Raw genomic sequence first — 25,557 nt, 5'->3', positions numbered from 1 at the left:
GGACAGATCACAAATAATCATGTGTAGGTTTATGTTAAAATAACTACAAACCCAATTGTTCATGTCTGTGAAAAATCAGGGATTTGATTCCCCTCAGTGGACTCGGCAGAGGGACCAACATGGCTTTGTTAGAAGTAAACATACACAGGAATACTAATTCAAAATATTCACAGGTCTGAATAAAAAAATGAAGATGGTTGTTGGCTTAACATCTTTATTCGTTAAGTGACCACTCATGTAATATACACATTTTTGTAATTCATTTATTTTACCAGTAAGAATACTTCCAAGTCAATTATAAACTCACGTCATGTAACCAACAAAATGTATTTAATGTACATCTAATTGTATCCTGGTTTGTTTTTGTTTTTTTACACAAATTGGAAAGAAATTCGAAGTTTTTTCTAGCTTGATGTCGATAGACATCGTTTTGATAGAACCTTTATCAGCATGCCATGAAACATAAGCTCAACCCCCACATGAATTTAAAACAGCTAATAAACTCGATAATTTAAAAACAAATTATGCTGGGTAACTATTTTTGTCATTTTGTACAAATGTCCAGACTTCTGGGACAAAAATCTAGGAGAAAGTGATATACCAGAGTATCCCTTCAATAAAATGGCTAGCTCTGTATATCAGTTATGATGTGCTGAAATATGGAGTGAATTATGTGTACCAACTGTCCATATAAGCATCAGCACTTTGACTTATAAAGGCATAAACGAGAACGATAAAAATGAAACTTATATTAAACTTATATAAAATAAAATTATATGTTCAAACATCTAACACCGCCCTCTACATTCCGTTACACAACCCCTTCCAAACATGTGGTCAGCTTCCGGTCAGTTACCTCTTTCTTTGTGAACCTGACGATGACCAAAGAAGGTCGAAACGTTGTTCGCTCTTCTATGTAAAATATTTTCTCAACGAGCCGTTTTTGCATATATATTATAAAAACAAGTCAACAGCCTATTAATATTCACATTTGTCTAATGCTGCTTGAAAAAACTCTCTCAAAAGAATGGTCAACATACTGTCATTTGTACAACATGCACAGAACTGCTATACTCCAGTTCACAGCAGCCTGTTTTCTTTCGTTAATTCAGTTTACCGTATTTTAATTTTGTCAGTACCATTTTTGTACTATTTACAGTCAAGTAACATTGGTTACTATATGACTGCTAAAAATCATAAAATAAAATAATTATCAAGTTTGTTTTATACCTCAAAATCTATGTTATGCATACTGCTTTATGTGTACACAACAGAAAAATTAACAAATAGCATGAAACAATCGTGTTTTTATTGGGAAGCTACAAAAACTACAGGCAAAAGTCAGATAACATTCAAACTACAAATGAAGTAACAATGCAAGTGTGCAATAAGAATAGAAGTGTCTGTTAAGAACTACTTTAGATAAATAGCACCCTGTTGGAGTTAATGATAACATTGTCTAATCACTGATGGAAAATTATCCTGAACATTAGTGCAAGAATAATTTATTAGTTACATTACTAACACAACAGATATAGAATTAAAAAAAAACCTCTCTTTTTGAACTACCTTAAAATATTTGTTTATAAAACTTACTGGTAATGTAACTTGAGTTCCTTATCTTATCAGAGTATGATTTGGGAATATGCAAGTTTAAATAGTTTCCTTGTTACTCGGAATATGGACTTCCAAAAAAAAAAAAAAATTCAACTACAGAATGCAAACATTTATATTACCTTTAAAGAATATGAGAAAATATTCTCATAAACAAGTTAATAAACCAAAACTGAAATTTAGATTTAAAAAAAAACAGACTGCAGGATAAAAAAAGCTTTATTTGTCTTGTTCAACGAACAGTGGCAACCTGCAAATATAAATAAACACATTAACAATTCATGCCAGACAGCATGAAAACAAAGTACTACAAGTGTTTACATTACTACAGCCATTTAAATAAATATATTAGATTCAACAACTCATACCTTAAATCTGCAACAACCAATATCCTACAGGTAGAATGTATCAAATATTTTACAAGGTGTGCACTAGTCTTTCAAACTACACATTCATTACAAACTTATTAAAGATTGATCTAGAAAATATCAATTACTGTCTCTAAGCAGCCACCACAAGAGCATCTTTTAAACATGTTCTTATGCAAACATTTTCTTACAATTACAAGCATTTAGTTTTTGTTGAAAATTAAAACTCTACAGAAGATGTAGCATCATTGCAAACTTTTATTATAAATTCATCTTTGTCTCAAACTATATACAACCTGCAAGATGATAAAAGTTTTTGAATTACAACTTTTACTAAACCTCCAGAACTGTCTACATGAATAAAACAACTTCCTGGAGGGCAAAAATACTGTAACTGTGTTGGAGTTTTATTAAATGTAATAACCTTCTTCCAGATGGAGTCATTCATCTGTATAACTGATTTGTAAGCTATGATTTACACTAAACTTCAGCCAGAAAATGGAACTGGAATCTAACAACAATGTATATTAATGATACCCATAGACACAAAGTAAACAGAATTAAAGGGGAAAACTCCTAAAGTAACAAACGTTTTTTTTATTAAAACTTGCATGTCATAAATAATTTTTGCTAACTTTAGTGTCACTGCTTACTATTAACAGAGGACCTGCACCAGACAGAAACTTGAAGATAAACGTTTTAGTATTTTAACTTGACCTCCATACTATAAGCTCTCTTCTACCCTCATAAAGTACAAATAATAATACACTAAAGTATACAAAAAAACAAATCTTATGTTTGGTTTCGGCTGCTCAGCTTGCTTGCATTAATCATTCAGATCAGAAGGTGTCCTAAGTTTTATCATCATCACAGCCACTAGATGGATTGCAAGACATTATAATAAACCATACTACAAGGAAGTGTGGATTCTACAAATACACTGCCAGCACAGAAGTGCAGGTCATCAATCTTTAAAAATGGTCAGTGATAAACAAACAACTTCATTTTTAACCCTTTCATGAATACAGCAAACTACTCACAATATCATCTATCTTCAAGATGCTTCGTACAGTCTCTGCAGCTAGTGTAACTGCACTAGTCGACACCAGCAGTGGTTGAATAACGTTCTCCTGCAGAATGTTTGTTACAGCTCCCTGGAACAATTGGAATGTTCCATGTAAATACATTAATTACAAAAGTAATAAAAATATGTATCTGATTTTTAATTTTGCTTACTTGCACTATACCCAATGTCTGCAGAGAATTAAATATTTATTTTGGATGGTCATTCACATAATTTAAAAAAACGTCTGTCAAGTTTTTATCTACTGAAGGTAATAGGTGAGCTTAGGTTCACAATACTTTCATTTCTGTGAAAGAAATACACAACTACAAAGAAAAATTTCATATTTACAAACATCTTTCATGGGCAGTGGACCAATATTACTCTAACCCATAATAATTACCAATATACAATTTATTCTTTTCACTGAAAAAAGCCATATCAAATATCACAATTTCCAAAAAGTTTTGCAATACTTCACTGTATTGACATATACAAATCCAACAGTTTCAGTAAATTTTATTAACCACTGCTAATCCATCACTTCTACATAAATACTATACATAAACCAATTCTTCAGCAAGCTGTTTTGATAATAAAAATTTTGAACTCATGGTGTGTATTAGTCAAATTAATCAACTCTTTCTAAAATGTATCTAACCTAAATTTCAAATTTTACCTCACAATTTCCTTGAACTTCGAAGAAAAAACAATTCACACAATGTACTACAAATGGGAAAAACAACTGAACACAAACATTTTATGTTAATACTTAAAAATAATAATTTATTAAGTACAAATATGAACAAAACCTACAAGCTTAAATAAAATGGATATTTGTATTCCATACCCACCCAATTCCTAACCCTAATACTAATATTGCACTGATAATACAATTAATGAATTATCTCAAGTATGAGTAACATTATTAAATTATGTTAGTACAGTAGGTTTTCTATTTGTAGTCTTGTATTCAAGTGTACACCTAAATTTTCTTAACTAATAAATAACAACCAAAATAACTAGTTATATCCAACTTGCATAACATGCAACATTTGAACTTACTGTACCACAAATAAATTTATCATTAACAGATTAAAAGTTATCAGGAAACGTTTCAAAAAGTGAATGTCTGTAATTAATAAAAATTACTTTATGTACAGCTTATCTGTTTCAATTACCATATGATTTTCAAAAGTCTTCTATTCCTTAACCCTGTGGTCACTGTTCTTACAAATGTTTATGGGCTGTCATACAATTAACTGGTCATTTCCTATCAATAATTAAAAGTGGTCAGATAAGGATCAATATTTACTCACACCTCTGCAGTACTTTAACCTGTTAACTGATTTTAAAACCACTCACTTTTCTAACATTTATTCCAGAAGTTTTTTCACCCTGAGCATGCCGATTCCTCAGTTCGGTAACTGTACTTATGGAATTTAGGCCAGCATTCTCAGCTAATGTGTATGGGATAATTTCTAAAGCTTCAGCAAAAGCACGGAAACAGTAAGCCTCCATTCCTGTTAAGCTGCGTGCATGTTCTGAAAGTCGTAGTGAGAGTTCTATCTCAGGTGCTCCCCCACCAGCAATCAAAGCCCTTGAATAAAATTTATTGTTAACAAAACTACTAAATACATTTTACAAAATTTCCTGAATATTTTATTTTTCAGAAAATAGATGCAAATTTTTTTACATTTTCAAAAGTTTCTTTGAGATAAAAAAAACCTAGTTATTATAAAGCATGCTGACAATTCAGTTTAAAAACATGGTAAATTAAAAATAATTTTTTACAGCTATCAAATTTGAGAGAATTTATTATCCTGCACCTTTTCTTCACCAAACAGCGAATAACACAGAGGGCATCATGGATGGATCGTTCAGCCTCTTCGAGTACCAATTTGTTTGACCCTCGCAGGAAAATTGAGACAGTTTTGCCAGGATTTGCTACTCCTGTGATCTGTTTGTATAGAACAGTACTAAATGGTCACCAGTTTGCTATATATAATAAAACCCAGTTATTTAAAAGATCTTTCCAACTTCACTGAAATCTCTCTACGTTACTTAAAATAAGAACACTGTTGTGAAATTAAATGAAGTTTTTGGAAAGAATCTTCTGATTTCAAAATCTTACTTTAATGTGATCATCAAAAGTAAATACAAAGTATCATAACTGAGGATATATTTCACCTATTTAGCATTAGTTGGAACAATTAAAAACATTAGCACTGAACATCTTACAAATCAAAATTTGTGTCATGATAGAATAACGCTGGTTTAAATATGCATTGCATAACATGTGGTAAAAAAAGTTTATTAAGGGGAGTAATTTACAAGTATCAGTTTTGAAATATACATTCCCTTAATAACTAAATATTAAAACACTATAAAATGACATGACTTTAACATAGTCACTGAAATATTCAGTCAGTAACACCAAAAGCAGAGATGCCAATGATTTCAAATGACTGAGCGTAACGATTGTAGATAGAGCCCTTTATCATTTGTGGCTACTAGGCCTAACCAATGTCTCTAAGCTGTTTATTATTATATTATTATTGTAACCATTGTTATTTATTACTGCTAGAGATGGCTTATTTATGACTGTGTTTTGTGTATATAATAAATAAATTTAAAAAAATTCTTTTGAAATTATGTCTTATTTACTTCAGAGTTACAAACATACTGGTAAAACAACATTAAACATGCACAAACAGTTAGCAGAAAATGCTTTTGTGTAAGGACTAGTTTATATCATGTTTATGACACTTATTGTAATAGTTTGGTAGCTGTTGCAGCCTTTGCTTTCATGAGAATGTCTCTAGATGGTTGGGAGTTATAACAACATTGTCCATTTGACTGCATACACATCTTGTGTGTTATAATACTGCTCAAAACTGAGGTGCTTAAGTTTGGTCTGAACATGCTTTTGTTTTAGTCACTAAACTAAATATCCTTTCACTGTCAGCATTAGAATGGAAGATTGTAAGAATTCCAAGCATAATCCAACACAGAATGTCATACCTCTGGTTGCCATTTCCATCCTTAACTGTAGACAGCTGAACCCAAAACTTATCAACATTTAAATGAAGGACAGTTTCTGAGAAAGTATCAATTTGATAGTTCAAATATTGCCCTTCCAATTTGTCAATTGTCTCGTGCTCATGTGCATTGACAAGGACAGAATACCTGTCTGTGAAGAAGCGTAGAGAAGAGAAATCTTTGCTGACTTTCAGTTTTGGATCAGCAACCTCTGCATCAATCAGAAGTTCATCATTTAGAGGGAAATGTTTCATCATGTAATTTGTAGCTGCAATATAGTATCTCTTGACACTGGTGTAGACGCTGATCAGGTCCAGGCCCTTTTCATATTTAACAATGTATTCCTTGACAGCATTTCCAATAGAAACTGCCTCATCAGATTTCTGTAAGGATTCATTGTTGTAGTCAATGTTGCCTTCAAGATATTCTGGCTTGATGTATCTGACAAGTATATTTTTAACTTGTGTAATCAGAGTTCTATGCATAATGTGTGTGCAAGATTCTTCTCCTTGCAATATCAAATTGGCTTGCTCAAATAGAGGAATTGCAGACTGAAGAAAAAGACAAAATAACATTCATTTTGTTGTCCAAGAAAACGGTTAACTTATCTAACTTGCTATGCGCATAACTTTTCTTGGTTACTTCCTTGCTAGCTTTCATTTTCTTCTCTTTTTTCATTGATTGTCTCTTCTTTAGTTCAAGGTCAGACTGCCTAAACATATATTGAGTTATATCAAATGTTTCTTTGTCTCCTCTTGGAGACTGTTGACTTGTGTCCCTGTGTGGCTGAGAGGATATCCTGACTGTTAAAGTCTTGCTGCCTGACTGAGCTGCACGTTTAGATCCTTTTGAATCTCATTTTTCCATTTCACAGTGAAAATACTTCTACAACTGCTTCCACACGTCCAATATTCTGTTCAGGCACACCCTAAGTGATAGCCATCTTGTGTTAACAAGCTGTAGAATTTTTCTTGTTTCTTTGTCATACAATTCTTGAAACTCTTTGAAATGTTGTTTTCTGCTAGCACTTTTGTGCAGAAAATAGTAGATATCTGTCAATATATCAGAAACTGGATAGGGCAGTTCTCTGGAAGCTTTCTGGGCAGCAATATTCATGAGGTGACAGACACAGCCCATGAAGTAAATGCTAGGCTGTTGTCTTGAGATGTGTCCCATCAGACCTTTACCTATACCAGACATAACTGAGGCATTGCCTGAAGAAAAACTAAGACAGTTTTCCCATGGAATTTTCCTCTATGTCAGTTCTTGGTCCAAAAGCTTGAAAATATTCTCTCCCGTTGAAGCTTCTTTCCATTCCACCATTGTCAAAAGAGAACAAAATTTCTCCAAGCAAAGGGTCAAGATATCATACAACCAATGGATACAGTTTTGAGTCATCCATGTCTGTGGATCCATCTGTGGCTAAACTGTAAACTGTTAGTAAGTATGCTTGAAATCCTTTTGTCATCTTCACAACCCAACATTTGTACAATGGCTGTAGTTTTGGTTCTAGCATAACCATATTTTTTTTGCTATATCAGAGTCTGGGAATATTTTCCTGAACAGATGTCCTGCATGATCAGCTATAGCTAGAGGTAAATTATGAGCAATGACAAATTGCGTGAACATCACTTCTGCATTTATGGTTTCATATTCTGAATTCTTACTCATAAATGTCACTATCTACATCGTTTTTGTCTTCACCTCATCCTTTTGTTGGTGAGATGCTGATTTTGTATGTCTGGAACAATCGTTTATCCTGCCATGCACCATAGAAAAATCAATGTGACAAACTGTACAAAACGCATGACTATCACTGACTTTTGATGCAATGACTGGATATTTTGCACTATACTCTTTCCTAAATTTTTGATTCACAGTTTTAGTCATTTTAGATTTGCCAGAAACAAGACCTCTTTTTTCCATTTTGTGGACGATCTATGCTGCTAAGAAAATGAGAAATGCCCATCTACGCGAGTGCTGATCGGCTGACAAGCACTGATGATGTAACTATGGATTCCGTCAGTACCCAGTATGGAGAAGCACCACACTCAAACTATTGGTAGATGTCGGAGATACAAATACTGTGGACCACCATTAAGCCACGGACCAGTAAACCGCAAAATCGCTTAAGCCGCTGTAGCAAGTCTTGTGAGCGATGTGAGCGAGGATTATCGAGGCTCACCGCTAATTTAAGAACGTGTAAAAATGCGACTTACGAATTTAATCCTGGCTTTATAACTTCAAGAGGATATTTAAAAGGATTTGCTTTAATTTGGGAAATAAATAAAATATATTACAATAGAAATCGACTGTTAATCTACCTTATCCGCTCTTTATGTCAGCTTTATGGAGGCCGCCATTGTTACTGAATCACACCTCTCCCTACATTAAAGTTAATCCGTGAAAAAAGTGATCAATAGTTAAAGTATTATTTTTAATTCAATAACCCGATATAATGATCACGCAATGGCCCTGATGAGGCTCCTTGGCAGAGCTGTTGGCGACTTTGGCTTTTCAGTCACAAAGGTTTAAGCCACGGACCACTTAAGGCGTGGTTAAGCAGGTTGACCCCCCAAATACCGCGGCCTAACGGCACTCCACTGTATTTTTTATTATTTCAAGCACAAACATGATTATCGCAAGTAGCCATTAGGACTATGTCTTTTATTTATTATCAAAATTTATTTGTATCTCACTAGAAATTTTTTCACCCCTTTCAAGCCCTGGGGGAACAATTTATCACTTTATTGTATAGGCCTATATAATATATAATAATTTGGGAGTGGCAATTAGTCGTAATATTTGTCTGTATGAGCATATAGTTGTAATGTATACACCAAAACCGCAATGATTACGCTCAAATCATAATGGTTGGCATCTCTGCAAAAGGTGTTGTTATAAGTAATAAATCATAATACAGGATTAATGTGTATCACATCAGAAAAACTTGCATAACTGACTGTCAGTATAGTCATGATGCAACTCAGGAAGTTAACAGTGATGTTTCGGTTTTGTTCAAAGTTATTAAATATGTAATTCAAGCATTTTTGCTGTTACTAACATAATACCTTCTCTCAATGGACTGCCCACTTTTGTACCACCTTAATTTATAACAAAGTACTCTTACCTTAACAAACTTTGACCCACCAGCATATATTTCTTCCACTAAATCAGCAGACCCTAAAGCTTCAGGTACAAAATGATCAAGGCTAGCAATAGGTTTACAAACGAGACTCTGAAAACGTTTTTAAAGAAATCATGTTGAATAAATATTATTCAAGGTAACAAAATGATTAAAATTTGTTACTTTCATGTCAGATTTGAAATTATAAATATATAAAACAAGTTGTAACACCAACTTTTTAATTAATATTTAAACAAAGATGAATATTTAAATACACTTGCACACACTATCAGAAAACAACTCCTCTTCCAAGCTTATAACTATGCTAAATGGAAATGTTCTCAAAACTAAAACATAAAACTGATCATTTCTATCACTACTTCCCTCAACCACAGCTGAAGACTGCCTGGAAGAGGAGTTGCCTGTTTTACCTTCTTGCACCACTATACAGTAGTATGTTTGTCAAGTCACTAAACACTCAAATGGTGACACATAATGCCTACTTAACCTTAACAACTTGTACTGGCATGACTTCAGTAAAGAGTGCACAACCATGAATCATGAGGAAAATTATGCAACTCTACAGTGTGACATATGAACTTCAAGTGCAAGAAATAAAAATATTTGTTACACTTAATTTTGTATTTATTTAGTCTTGAAATAAAACACATTCAGGGACTCCATGGAAGTAACTCTAGTGTACATACACTTATATTTAAATACTCAAATAAGATTTAATTAGGTATAGCTCACTATGAAGTAAAACAGTGTGCAATAGTTTTGTTTTCAGTTCTATAAAAATTAATGGCCAGTTTTATTCTTCCAGATATTTAAATAAAGGTAACAATCTACCACAGATACATACAGTTTAGTCCCTAATTATATTACAAAAAGCCTTACCTTTCAACTACTAACACACAACATCTTAAAATATTCAATTTAATTCACAACTAAAGTTTCTAAGAGGTTAAAACTAAATTTTCAGACTTATTTTTCAGTATAAACACACATCATGTGGTTAGCTACACACTTTCATTACTAGCATTTAAAATGCACTTCAAAACCTACACTAGAAACATTTTTCACTGAACATTTTACTCAGCTCCCAGACTGCTATCACATAATGTTAATGTGTAATTTTAATTTGTGATATGTGAAATACCCAAGAGCAAACAAATTTTTATGCAATAAAAATTACAATATTTCAGCTGTTCAGATGCATTTTTCTTCCATAAATTAAGCCACTCAGTTTGCTTGCAACAATCACTTAAGATCATAAGGTGTCCTAAGTTTTATCATCATAGCAGCTTTCAATTAATGGTAGCCAGTCTGGTTGCTTTTAATCTCAATTTGCTAAAAAGCTAATTATTTTAGAGCTTTTTAAAAAGTGTTTATAAATAACCTGAAAAACTATAACAATTAAACAAATAGTCCCACCCCACCCCCCCAAAAAAAAGAAAAATATCACATGTACCTTGCAGACAAATTCAATATCTTCTCTTTCAATGTCTTTCACAACCAAAATCTTCATTTTGGCCAAGAAATGAAGTGCCAGATCACTTACAGCATCCCTACAAAATAAATCATATGAAACAAATATGAAGTTTCCAAAACGCAATGACTACTCTGTCAAAGAACTTAATTTATAGTAAAAGTTAATGTCCAGCTAACAAGATGAGTTGTTTTTTTTTACTCTCCAAAAATCAATTGAGACTCTTGAGTTTGATAGCTAAAATAATGGTTCTCAATGAAAAACTCAACATGACCAACAACCTAATATGCAACAAGTTTTAACACTCCTACGAAAAGTGGGGCCTAATAGGCCCCAGAGCAACTTGAAAGGTTATTAATATTAGGCTAATAATTTTGTATTTAAATGCAATTACCATTTAAATCCATTAATGAATGGATTAACGAGATTCCCACAGTCCCTATCTACTATCTAGCAAAACCACAGCCAGGGGAACGGGCTTGGAGAAATCAGGACTAGAAACGTCTTTTCGTAGGAGTGTTAACTAATTATACAATGAATATGATGCACAAATCCTAGACTGTTGTGTTTGTTTGCAGTAATTAATGACAATCATAAGGTGTCCTAAGTTTTATCATCATCACAGCCTTTAACATTATATGCAATCTATTTGAGAAACCAGTAAACTTGTTTTTAATGGCTTTTTATCATGTACTTAAAAACACAGGTTCTTTGGTTTAATAAACCAAAATTTGATAAATTCACACGAGGTTTCTGTAGTTTCAATAAGCAAGCAGTGACACTTTTGTTACACAATAGCAAAATGTAAGGGTTCCACCTGATCTACAAGAGAAACTGTCATTTTTCTTATATACCAATTCCCAAACAACTCTCTAGGATGGCTTTGAACTATTTTAGTTATGGATATTTGTACTGAACAATATAAATATATATATAAAGAAAATCATATAAATATAGTGTACAGTGTTTACTTTCTTTAATGAAAGATAGAGGGAGGGAAAAAAAGGAAGACATTTTACAAAAATGTTTTCAAAAATATTTGCTAGTTAATTATTCCATATATTTTTCATGTAAGAAACTATAAGCAGTGTTTGCTATATAGGACAATATGACTCAAATGTATTGCAAAATTGTGAAAACACAGCTATAATTTGCCACTGAGTGCTAAAGGACCGATTCTGAACAAAGTATATTTTTAACACAGAAATACAGTTCAGACTAATGTACACACTGATCACCTCAAGTACAAAACAAAATTTGAAGTACAGAATTTTCAGCAAAATTCATATGGATGACTAATTTTGTTAAACCACCAATAAAGATAAAAAGTAAATACAATATCAGAACACAACATGTGCACTTACTCTCATCAGCATATATTCAACCCAAAAATAAATCTGTGTAAAGGGTCATATGTTTTTTGTATTAATCCATAGCTTTCACAAACAGCATAATGTACAAATTTATTTGCTCCATAATAAACGCATTAAAACAAATTTCCAGTAACATGTAGAGACATGCATTTCACAGTATGTAAAACTGCCCTTAGTCATAATTAAACATTAGCTTTTCCCAGAACTCTTGTATTTCAGGTAATAAACCATTCATTGTATTAAAGAAACTAGAAGCCTGTAGTATCCCATATACAAACTTAAAGTATGTAATTCATGAATAGCAAACAATAATAACGTCACCACTTGTATCTCCTTTTTGCTATTACAAGTACAAACTGGAAGCAACAAGGAAAATTATTACTGCTTATAATACTTAATATGTAGTTATTTGCTCTATAGTGCATTTTAAAGTTACAACATCAGGAAAACACGAAGGTTCAAGATTTACATTTCAACTATTCATACTGATCTACAGTGCCTCTGACAACAAGCCCTGTAAACAATGTTAAAACTGTTATGCATGTACATTAATGCTGTCCACACAAAGTAAAATTTTACCTTAAAATTGATTTTTGGATCAACAAGACATTACATCCTGCCTTTTTAATTTGCTTGACAATGTTTAAAATGTAAGCCCGCTCTTCCCTCAACACTCGGTCCATCTGCGTGTAATCTGACACAATCACCTGGTTGTCCATCTAACAAGAGAAATCAGATATAACTCTCTCAAGATTTCCCAAAACAGTAAACTTATATCAAAAGACATTATGATTGGATATGGATTTTATTCATTATAACATTAAAATTACTGGTATGTTTTTTTCTAAAACAACCAAAGTACCAATATATTTAAAACTACCCATTTATAACTGGCCTTCTAAGCTAAAATGAACATGTTACATGTATTTAAGTTGCAAAAATACATAGTTACATCAGTTTTTGGTGGAGAGATACAAAACTGGATTAATCCAATTTTTGCTTTCTCTACTTTGTTAGGACCACCAGCACCAGAGGTCTTCTGAGTAAACACCAGTCCCTCTATTAACTCTGTATCATCCAATGTCCCTCTACAAAAGAAAATACATCTTTAGATATCTATAGAATTGAATGCTGAAAACTAGACATACATAACAGACAAAAACTTGTATACATTATTATTTTATCTGTACATTAAAATAACCCTCAAATCAAATCACCCATCTTACAAATGGTTTCAACAAGGAAAGAGATGTTACAAAAGCTTAGATATAAATTAACATCCTGTTACAACTCCAGAGCTGCTCAGTTGGCTTGCAGTAATCACTTAAGATCATAAGGTGTCCTAAGTTTTATCATCATAGCAGCTTTCAAAGCAAAGAAAAAGAATTCCTGTATGAATGGTAACAACATTTTTACCTGAAGAGAATTTTTATTTTTAATAATTTACAAAATTTAAATGCTGCAAGTATTTTAAGAAAACTACTTATCCTACCTTTTTTTCTATCTTTACACAGCATGTTTAACATTATCAATGTCAAACAGCTAGATTATATAACAAAATCTCATTATGTTATACATTTATACAGATTTATTATTTTTATTATATTGACCTTCAAACCAAACCTGACTAACAATACAGAAGTTACAATGATGCAGCACAAATATTTGGTAAAATTGAATTACATTTCAATGATTACAAATTGTATATATTTTACTAATTTCAAACAAGTTTTTAAAAAGTATTTTTCTTTAAACATAGAACAGTAAATAAAGAAACAAAGCAAACAATTTTCTCTTATAGTTACAACCTTTGTACTCAAGTTGCTGTTTGTCATAGTTTGCTAAGCCTTAAGAAATCTTGCATGTGGACAATGTGATTTTTAAGGTCTTAAATAAACATTTAAACAACCTAAAAATTAATCAATTACTTCATCAGTATTTTAGAATTCCATTATAATTTATCAAGTTTAATAACTAAACTGTATTTGCATCTAAAAATTTGTGAAGTCTCAAACATGCTAAAGACTCAACTTACCAGCATGAAGGTTTGCCTCAAAAGAAAGGATGCTAATATATTTCAAAATGGCTGAGAAAATAACTAAGTAAACATTCTGAACATCCAACTAGTTTTTCATGTCATACATAGAATTAAGTGTGTACAAGGAACAGTTTCCAAAAATCACAGGAGGTGAACAGGGGCCACTGTGTTTGATTTAGTACATTAGCAATATTTCAGCATATAGAAAATACAGGTTTTTATTTTATATTCTAGCTTTAAAATATTGGTAACCCAAGTTCCATATTCATATATAAAACTATACACCATTGCTACATTCAACATACCACGTGACATACAAAAATTAATGCTCAGGTGTGTTCATTTAATATTTAAATTAGATAATTAGATAATGTATAAAATAAAAACATGAATTATAATCTACAGTTTGATAGCAAACTCATGAATATAAATTCATAAAATAGTAGTTAAATAAAATTTTGAATGCAAGTCAACAAATGAGATGTCAGATTTTGATCCGTGACCTGTTACAATATGGTTAAAACAAAAAAAGGATAATTTAGATTTAATTCATTTTCTTTTTTTGGTGGTTACAAAGTCATTGAAATTGATCAATGCCATTGTTTAAATGATAGATAAAATTACAAACACAATATAAAGTTTTACTGAAAAAGTTTGAAATGTTTTATGGATTACACAAAGGAAATCTGAGATTTTTGAGATAAGGAAAGCATCTTTATTCTCAACATGAATATTCACTTTGCACACAGACTATTTCTAAACAAATACTTCAAACATTCATGGACACATTTTCCTTTTAGTTTATTAAAATTATGATTATTTGTGTGTAAAGTAGTTGTAATGTTAACTGAAAGATTGCCAAAGTTTGTGAAGATATGCACACCACATTGGTGAGTAGAGAGAAGTCACATGAATCAAACTGACTGAGCCTGTGTTACAAACTGAAAACCTTATGGTTGAACAACATTCATCAGACTCACCCCAATTTCTTGATGATCTTAATGTCTCGTAAATCAACGTTGGTATCTTTTGTTGGATCAATAACCTTCATGACAGCATTGACAGCTAGTGGAGCCAGCTGACTGGAATGTTGAGATACTACCTATATGTAATCAAGCAGATGAAATACTGTATTTAAGCAAGTACATTAAAATGTACCTTTTGTAAACACTGCTAGATAAGAACTACTGTCTTAAAAATTTGTTTTCTATAAAATCATCACCATGTTTCACATAATAAATTCTCCGACTGTCAAGCTTTCCACTTACAACACAGATTAGTGTTGTTAAATGAGATTACAAAAGTCAATATTATTACCGTATTTTCCAAGACAGTTGAGTTACATTTATCTACTCAAAACAGCACTATCTTGCGTGTGTGTGTATTTAAATCAATAAACAATTGTATTTTTTTGCTTTGAAAACACTTGTAGAATTACACTTTGCATGTTAAGTCTTGATGTTACATGTTTGATTGGATCAAACATTACAAGCTAGTTATGTTGTAGCTAATGTAAAAAAATACATCAGGTACAAAATGGTATAACTTTTTTAAACTAAAGAACATTGCCACATGACAAATTCTCTTGTATTTTATGACTTGAATGTTCAAATTTGACCTTTATAAGGATCAACATGATTTTATTCACAAATATGGTTAATACAATAACTTTTAACACAATATACAATGTATGTAAAATTGTACAATCTTACAATAATAAATTTGCAACTGTATTAACCACAAAAATTACAAAAACTATTAATACAAATAGGGAGAAACAGACTCGTAACATACTTTTGAGTTCAGCGAGGTAGAAGCACTCTTCAAAAGGGATTCCCTATCAGAGAGATCAACCGGTACAGCCATCTCAGAGAGAATTTCCACAGATTTAGATGCAGCTTTCTGGAATGACTCAGAAATGGTTGTTGGATGGATTCCTGAGTAAGTAAAGAGAGTAAACAGCCTATCAAAACATGTAAATTCAAAAACTTTTACATTCAAATAGCAGATTATTAGACTAAACACAATTTCTCTTTGAACCTACCCAGAGCAGACAATTACCTATTAGAACTTGTTTCTACATTCCAAAATAATATGTAACAAAGTACCTTTTTAAAAATGTAGCATAGTTTACAACAAAATGTAACAATTATTTTTGTAGAATAACATATAAAGTCATGCATCCCCTTTGTAACTATGTGTAAGCTACCTAGAAGCTGTATCATATAAAACTTTCACATCTTACCTCAAAACTATCTTTAAACAATAAGAATAAATTAGAAATATACATTCTAATAATAAAAACAGAGAATAAAGGTGGGGTAAAATATCCATAAAAGACAAATTATAATGAAAGAAAATTTTTCTTCAATATGCTTTTATCCTTGAATTTTAAAATCTGCTGGAAAACATTTGAAAATTTAAGTTAAACTATCACTGAAGATCAAACTGGCTGAAAACAGAGATAAATTGTGAATTAATGTTTTTATTAGAATTACACCAAGAATCAGTGAAAACACTAATATAATCAAAACAAAAGGTTTATTTTGAAGCACAGTAAAAATCTAACCTTACAATTACCCATGAGATTCATATTAAACCCAGAATTTTTTTCTTCTTTAAACACAGCTTTCTAAATTATTCACTATACAGTTCATATGTCCATAATGTTGTTGATTACATGGTAAAAATCACACATAAAACAAACAGAATACAACCAATACCAGAACTAAACCAAGTAAATCCTGCTAAAGTCTTTATGCATTTTACACAGATTTCACCCAACCTAATTAGTCAGTTCTTTACATTAACAGTGAAAAACAAAACTATCCAATACGATGTGTGGAATCCACCAGTTAGTCTGAATTATAAAATTCAAGTTGCTAACTTGGAGATAAATATTCATTACCTCTAGCTAAAAGCTTTGAAGCAGCATCCAACAGACTACCAGCAATAACAACAACTGTAGTAGTTCCATCACCTGCTTCCACATCTTGAGCCTTAGAAAGTTCTACCAACTGTGTAAGTAAAAGAAAAACAACGAACATGGTGACTTTGTAAAAGTTTCAGGTAGATCGAAAATATCCACAGAAATTCCTTCTTCATTTTTAAAATTTGGATAATGTTCAAAAGCACTGATCATAAGTATAAACATTTTCTAAATGCTCTGAAAACATATCACTATGTAAGGAATATCGACATTCATCACTTGAATATTAACTTATCAACGTGATTTATAAACTTGGAAAGAGCCTGATATTATTGGACACTTCCAGTAATCACACGATAGATGTAGCAATGTTTAGTTATGGAATTAATGTTTTAGAAAGGCTATAAAATTTCACACTTTATCATGTGATAAGTATGAAATCAAATTACCTTGATAATATGAAGTTAGTTAAGTTATAAACAATAGACACAATACTTGAAATTCTTTTTGGCAGGATTAAAGTAAATTAATCTAAGAGATATTTTTATTATCCATATCTTTATGCACCAGCAATATCAAGCATGGAGCAGGCAGATTCCTTATTCGATTTTACTACTCGACAGATTCTCTAGAAGCCTATCCTAAAATTGAAATATTTTTATAAAGGACTAGAGAAAATTAATCTATGCAACATTAAGCATGTTCAAATGCATCATTCAAAGGACTCTGACCCCCTGAGCTCAAAATTATAATCAGATTTCAAATAGATCAAGAGGTGATAAAGCTTAGAGCTAAAGATTTGTATTGGAAAAACTCAGCCATTCTATAAGCTGACAAAATGGCTTATGACTTTTTTATTAGCAGCAAAGGTAGAATTACAATAGTACTTATTCATAGGAAATCTTTGAGCAATAGTATTATTTTTCAAAACTACATAGACCAGAAAGATGTTAAATTAGAGTTACATTTTATGGAGAATCTTAAATAAACTGGGTGTTCTAGCACAGCTTTGGATAAGCTTTTAAACCTGAATAAAATGGACTTTAGCACACCAGTGTTTTTCTTCATAATTTAAAAACTTCAAAGAAGGTCCTTACATTGAGAAAATGTGGAACACAATCTTACATTTATGCCAAACACTGTTGAAAAATAGGAGATGTGTTTGCACTTAAACCCCCAATAAATAAGTAGAGTCCTTCACTCGAATTGTCAGTTACTAAGTTATGACTTTCAGGTCTGTATCTAAATACATTAAGCATCAAAATAAGGAAGAGCTACAAACAAAAACTGGGACAGAACATTACTGATGTAATTATTTTAATTAGAAATGTATATTCAGAAAATTAAGTGAATTTGTTTTGTAAAAATTACTTCCTTGTAACAACAAAACAAAAATTTACAAGGAATTTAAAAATATGAAAGGAGGAACATCAAACATTAATTCTATAAAAGCCCAAGAATAAATACAAGTTAACTGTAAACACCAGTTTAAAAAAAGTGGTGTTCTAAATATCTGGTCATAGAAGCAAAGATATATGTTAATTCTTTTGGCAAAGAAAATATTCCAGTTATATTGAAAAAATGTCTAACAAATGGCCAATATAAACAAAGTTTTAACTATGACTGCTATTACTATGCTCTGATAATGAGTGGAAAGTCTTATTGGCAACTTTTTACAAGAAACTTTAAAGACTTTCCTTTTACTGCATTATTTCAGCTATCAATCAGTAAAAATTAAAATATTTCCATTTTGTTCTAATAAATAATTTCCTTTTTCCCTACAAAACACTACCAACTGTTACTTTGTATCATATTAAGCATAATTACAAAAGTTAAATGGAATTTATTTCACGAGAAAAAATTTCTATATCAGGACACTTTATACAAAATTTGGAACAATAAACTAGATTATAGAATTGAACAAGTTGGTACAAAGTTACAAGTTAATATATTCTAATTACCATTTTTGCTGCTGGATGCAAAACTTGCATCTGCTTCAGAATGGTTGCACCATCATTGGTGATGGTTACATCGCCATTTGCTGCCTGAATCTGGAACAAACCACAACGTATTTAAACTAGCACCTCTTAGCATAATCACAAAAGAAGTCTACAGTACTCACACAGTTTCTCTTTTCTTACATTAACTATTTCACAAAATGATTTTACATTTATCCAACAATGGTCCAAAAGTAATATACTCTAAAAACTTGATACCAAACACACACAATGTTGTATTATCCAAAATACAAGACACTAGTATGTGTAATTTTTACAAGTAATTTTTCATTTTATGCAAGTTATGTAACAATTTGTTGTTTTACTATAAAACCAAATCTCTTTAATTTATATAATGAAATAGAACAATTTGAAATAATACATCACTTTGTTTTTCAACTGCCAAGGTATTTTGGTCTGTAATTAAGCATTCCTATTTTGTAACTATGACAAAGCTATTAAAGTTTCTGCTATCAACCGTAATTTAAACTAAAGACTAGAGGGAAAAGCACCTCCTCTCCACACACAATCAAAGACTGACTATAAATCTCATAATGAACTTATAGCCTAAGATATGAAGAATATTTTATGGTATTGAAAGGAACTGAACCTGACTACCAGCTTCAAAATCCAGATTTCTACTACAAGGCCAATATATGCATCATTTGTTCTAAGAAATGGACTGGTTATCACTCCATAAAATTGTAAAACATATGGGTTAAGTGGTAATGTGACTTTAGAACACTAATTTCCAATTCAGCATCTACACTACACTCCCATTAGATATAAAAATATAGCATGCTTACAATAAAACCAGGTCAGATAATTGTGTAATTTTTTTCTTGTGAATGAACAATGACTGTTTGTAACTAGATGAGGTTCTGCAGTAGGCAGCAGAATCAACGAGAAATCCTTTCTTACTCATTAACAGTCAAGGTACAGGACTTAACATTAGTAAATAAAACTTGAATAAAAAATGAATTATAGACAAATGTTATTAGTGAAGCACACAGATCAACAAGTATGGTATTATGCGAGTATCTACTATGCTAAAACAATGTCACATACATGATATGGCTCAGTTACAAAATTAATAGTATGTCCACTTGTAACATTTGTCTGTACAATTTTTTGAAATAAATCCCTATTCTACAGAGTTAAGCTTTGTGAAAAACATGAAAGGTGCAATGTTCAAATCCTATGTTTTAATATCCTCAGTGACAACATAAAACCTGACAGAATTAAAACTGTTGATCAAGATGTGCGATTCATTAAAATTCCTGACATCTAACACAACTAATTGTGATTTCTCAAAGGTATAGAAGGTAATCAAAAAACCAGAGATGATGATAATGTAATACAGTTAAAATATAATAAAAGAATAAATCTTAATGAAGCTGAACTATCATGATTGCTCTATACTGCAATTAATACCATAAATATTTCACACGTGTTACACACAAATGTGAAATATTTCACACAGTAATAAATATACAGAAAAGAAAATTCAATTGATAGGTTAAAAGCATTAAAACATACATAGCTACCCTTTTACAGGTGCTACTACTAGATGGATATAATACATTTGATGTATTTCACTGAATCCTAAACATGATATGGTTTTGTTTGAAAAGAAATACAAAAATCAACCTCTTCCAACAAAGTAAACAGTAAAACTACACATTATGGGCTAATTTAGGACATGCATGATTCACGTAGTGACGTCGATAGTGTGTATGAAAAAGTAAAGTGATATTCATAAAACACTTTCTCAATAATAAAAGAAAGCCCACCAACATATATTGGTACTATCAAACCCACAAGCAGAGCTGGAAGAAATGACTTGAACAAACTCAGTTCACAGTTTTTACAACTGTACTTAGCTGCTTGGTGTAGGGCCAAGACTGCCACAGTTGCTTCTTCTAACCTGATAATACTTGCAGTAATTATCACAAAATGAACATTTTATTTTCCTATGTGAAATTCACACTTGAATTTAAATTTAAAGAACTTGCACACAAAGATCATCTTAAACAGAAGATTTATTTGCTGTACAACCTTTATCAAGATAGTCAGAAAAAGTATATGATTTCATTAAACCTATTACAACAATTTAAATTTTACACTCAAACTAACAAGTAAACACTTCAGTAGATGTAAAAATATGTAGTTACCATTTTATCCATTCCTCTTGGACCCAAGCTAGTTCGAATGGCATCAGACACAGCTGTAACATAGAAAACCATAATGTTATTAGTTTAATATGCAAGCCACTTAAACTGAATAACTAAAAGCTAAAATGTTTAGATTCTTTTTGATGTTTAGATCTCAAAAGATAAATACTCCATTTGCAATGACAAATCACTGTGTTGTATCTTTAGGTAACTTGAAGTTTTGTATTTTTTAAATTCTAATTACTGTGTATACAATAGTTACTAAGCTTAAAAAAAGTGAAATTTAATGGTATTAGTGTAGTTATGTATGATTTTTGGTTATTCAACTGTGTATATATATAAAACCTAAAGAAAACACTTCATTTGATATCCTTCACATATAAAATTTTAAAAGGCTTAGCAACCTTTATCCAGCAGCAACCAAGTTCACATGTTATAGTGAGAAGAGATAATTGTTTGCTTTATATATAATGTATAATAATTAAAATGTGCCCATATATTACAAAATACTAGTCCATTAACACACAGCCAAAACAGTGAAGACTAAAGGTCAGTTTTATATTATCAGATATGTAACATGAGTGCACATGCACCATGTTAATACAAGTTATGTAATGTTAGCTGGAAGGTCAATATAACAAAAATAATAAATACATGTGTAAATACATAACATTAAAACTTGTGCTACTTAGACTAAATATTTGTATTTTCAAGTTATAATATGTAGTCATTTTTGCATGAAAAAAGCAATTTATATACATATATATATATTTTTATGATAGTAAGTGGTTGGTTAAGTGACAGACCCCACAGTTACAATACAGAAAATAACAAAATATAATCTTACTGAAAACAAACTTTTGAAATGTGTTTAGGAGTTCAGGATCAACAGAGTAGCATTTAATTCGTTGACAGACAACTCGGTGAATACCCATTTCCCAACAGACTTGTTGACATACCAATATCTTGAATATACTTGTAGTATTGCTGATAGTATGCTAAGCGAGCGCTTAATGGTTATCAAAGTAAAATAATTAGCTCAACTCTTTGGCAAGACTAGCTTTTTTACTGTATAAATCATTACTGCATCATTTTTAGTTTTTGCTGTAACACATTAAATTTAAATATTTTTTATATTCTTTTCTTAACCAGTTTATTTTCAAAGTGTAAATTCAATAACTCAAACTAGTTTCATCTCTATAAAATCATTGTATTTTGTATTTATCTATTCAAAATGCAACAGATTACTCATATGTTGTTAACCTGATTCATGTACACACAAACATGTGTGTATTCCCCTAGGTAAACCTTAATATTATTATAAAACCATCTCATGATGCAACTGTTGACATGTTGATTTTTTGACCAGTTGTATTTCAACGACTTGTCCAGTCAACAAACCTGTCTTTTGACACAATTTACTGTCGCTGAATTGTCCTGTTGCCCAGATATTACTGAACCATTTTTAGGAGGTTTAAGAGATTACACAAATATTTGAGATTTCTGGAATTAAACTTTTTAATTATAATGTGAAATCACTCTACACTCAGACCAGTAACAAAACACTATTTTCAGAAACAAATATTTAGTAAAAATATTTCATTAAAAATCTGATTTTTTTGCATACAAAATACTTGTAATCTTTACTAAAAGTCTGCCACATTTTGTAAAAATACACATGCAAATGTGTATACAAACTCATGTATATTATAACAACCCCATAGAAAAAGGGTTAATTATAAACAGGCAGATTTTTAATCAGTACTATAAAACAATAACATTGAAATTAAATCAAAAATATCAAAGACTCAAATCAAAATTAATTTTTCCAGTCTTTGTTGTCATCATTAAAACTTGGTTTTGATAGATGTGAAACTAGCCAGCAGCTAAGGAAAATTAGTTAAGGGTTAGGAGCTGAGTGCTTAAGCTCCTACTGCCTTTCACTGTTTATAGCTAACTGTGGGAAAGCAGCTGCCCTAAATGATATTTAGTCACAACCTCAAAGTAGAAATAAAACACCCTAAATTTCTTAACACCCAAATTCTGTTCTTTAATGAGAAGTACAAAGAGCAAAAATATTTTTATAATAGAAACATACAATCCTATATTTCTACGAGACTCAATCTCAACCCTTATATCTGATAATTACAAAGTGATGTCAAACAACAGAACTAAAATATTTACCCACATTCCCTAATGTCAAGCAGTGATATACTGTATTCATTCTACAACATTTAGTAAAGTTTCCACGGATATAGCCAGTTACTATTTTGTTCACCCACTGACGTTTAAAAAAAACTTCTCACGGGAAGCCCTTCAGGTATCTGAATCACATCACACGTGGTGTTTCTCTTTTTATGGCCAACGTACTTTAACTTGATTATCCTGAGAACTCAAATATTATATTTGCTTCTTCCTCTTCAGGCATTCATCAATAAATGAGAAATAACATTTAAGTTTATGGAGAACACTGAACCTAATGGCGTATACCTTGGCTGTACTATATTCTAGCAGCTAAACTATTTAAAATAATCTTGAAAGCCAATCCTTTTCAATATTGAAATACTTATCACGCCTTCAAGTTTAACTATTTTAAAATGCTTTCAGTTTCAATACATCTAAAGATTACCAACTTAATTACAAACATATTTATAAAGCAAAACGCCACACAAAATCAAAAAGATTACATTAAAAATGTATTAATACTAGAAATACAGCAATTACGTAAATTACTTAATTAGATTAGGCTTAGCTTACCTTTTGCAGCTGTAATATTACTCGATCTCACTTGCGTTGGTTTGTCTTTATCACGGTAACCAAATGACGAGGTATCACTTTTACTATTGGAAATACTTGAATTTCCTGGTGCAGAAGATTTGACAATCATTTTTAATACGAGGTGGAACACAAAAACTTTATACTAAAATACCTCTCCACCACGACTGTTACTCTTAAGTCTCGCTTTGTCATGCAGCCCACTCAGTTAACAGAGATCATTCTAGAAGCACATTGTTGGTCTTCGATTTAATAAAATCTATGAAAAGTAAAAACTATGATTTCCGACTGAACTAATATTGATATTTCAATTAAAATTGAAAAATATTATATTAGCCCAAAAACTAATTATTAATTTAAATAAAATTAATTCTTTATTTTTAATACAACCTGCAAGTCGCTGGTTTCACTCTAAATAACACGAAACATACTCACCCTTTTAGTTGTGGGGTGTTCATAATGTCGGCCAATCTTACTATTTTTTGGTAAAAGAGTCGCCCAAAATTTGATAGTGGTGGTGATGATGACTATTTGCATTCCATCTAATCTTTCACTGCTAAATTAGTGAAGGATAATGCAGATATTCCTCATGTAGCTTTGCGCGAAATTCATAACAAACATTATCAAAAAAGTAAATTTATCTTTTAAGGTTTGTTATTTATGCAATAGGCAATCCAAGATAAAAAGTTTATTTCACGAGTATTGTCTTAATGTATTAAAATTTTAATGTAAAATACTTATTATTCTTGTTCGTGATGACTCGTTAACCTGATAATGACCTAAGAAGGTCAATACTTTGTTCTCTGCTTTATTTTGATAATAGTGTTAATACCCATATCAGCTGTCCTGAGATACATTCTTATTGTTGTTGTTGTTTATTATTTATTACAAAGTACACAAAGGTATACCTGTACTTTGTCTACCACAGTTGTCGAAATGTACAACATAAATTTTTGTTGGCCCTAGTCTACGTAAAACAAACCATAAGAAAGTTATATTATTAAATCATCATGCAATCTGTTTTAATTTAATATATGGTTTTAATGTAAGTATTTATGTCAAGGTTTATAATATAATCATTTCTTGCACCAAAAATGTTGGTTGATAGTCTAATTTTATAATATTGTAACTTGTAAACAATATTTTTAGTTTTTTTTTTTTTTTACTTTAGACATTGTTTGCAAGAGAGCATTCATCGTTATCTAATGATAATGACGTTATGATCTAGAAATTTCGTGTAGTATGTTAAAAATGAATTTGATATAAATACCAGGAAAGTGAATCAGTGTTTGAGTTAACGACTTAGTTAGATCGGAGCGGCCCGGCATGGCCAGGAGGGTTAAGGCGTTCGACTCGTAATCTGAAGGTCGCGGGTTCGAATCCCCGTTGCACCAAACATGCTCGCCCTTTCAGTCGTGAGGGCGTTATAGTGTGACGGTCAATCCCACTATTCGTTGGTAAAATAGTAGTCTAAGAGTTGGCGGTAGGTGGTAATGACTAGCTGCCTTCCGTCTATTCTTACACTACAAAATTCGGGATGACTAGCGCAGATAGCCCTCGAGTAG

The 25,557-nt window shown here is 31.3% G+C and overlaps 1 protein-coding gene across 1 annotated transcript; it reads right to left on the bottom strand.

Moving 5' to 3' along the window:
* Positions 1 to 1,292: 1,292 nt before the first annotated feature.
* On the bottom strand, positions 1,293 to 24,251 carry CCT4 (chaperonin containing TCP1 subunit 4). The gene is made up of 14 exons (XM_076465661.1): positions 23,975 to 24,251; positions 21,218 to 21,270; positions 19,008 to 19,097; positions 17,026 to 17,134; positions 15,912 to 16,054; positions 15,098 to 15,219; positions 13,032 to 13,167; positions 12,659 to 12,798; positions 10,689 to 10,785; positions 9,218 to 9,325; positions 4,875 to 5,005; positions 4,411 to 4,645; positions 3,023 to 3,136; positions 1,293 to 1,864 (listed from the first exon to the last, which is right to left on the bottom strand). Exons 1-14 carry the CDS (start codon positions 24,102 to 24,104, stop codon positions 1,847 to 1,849), a joined length of 1,626 nt encoding a protein of 541 aa, XP_076321776.1. The 5' UTR covers positions 24,105 to 24,251; the 3' UTR covers positions 1,293 to 1,846.
* Between the last annotated feature and the right edge of the window lie 1,306 nt (positions 24,252 to 25,557).

Source organism: Tachypleus tridentatus, chromosome 10 (genome assembly GCF_004210375.1).
Source record: "Tachypleus tridentatus isolate NWPU-2018 chromosome 10, ASM421037v1, whole genome shotgun sequence".
Lineage (NCBI taxonomy): Eukaryota > Metazoa > Arthropoda > Merostomata > Xiphosura > Limulidae > Tachypleus > Tachypleus tridentatus.
The sequence above is the reverse complement of the archived record's forward strand: the minus strand, read 5'-3'. Positions and strand labels throughout refer to the sequence as shown.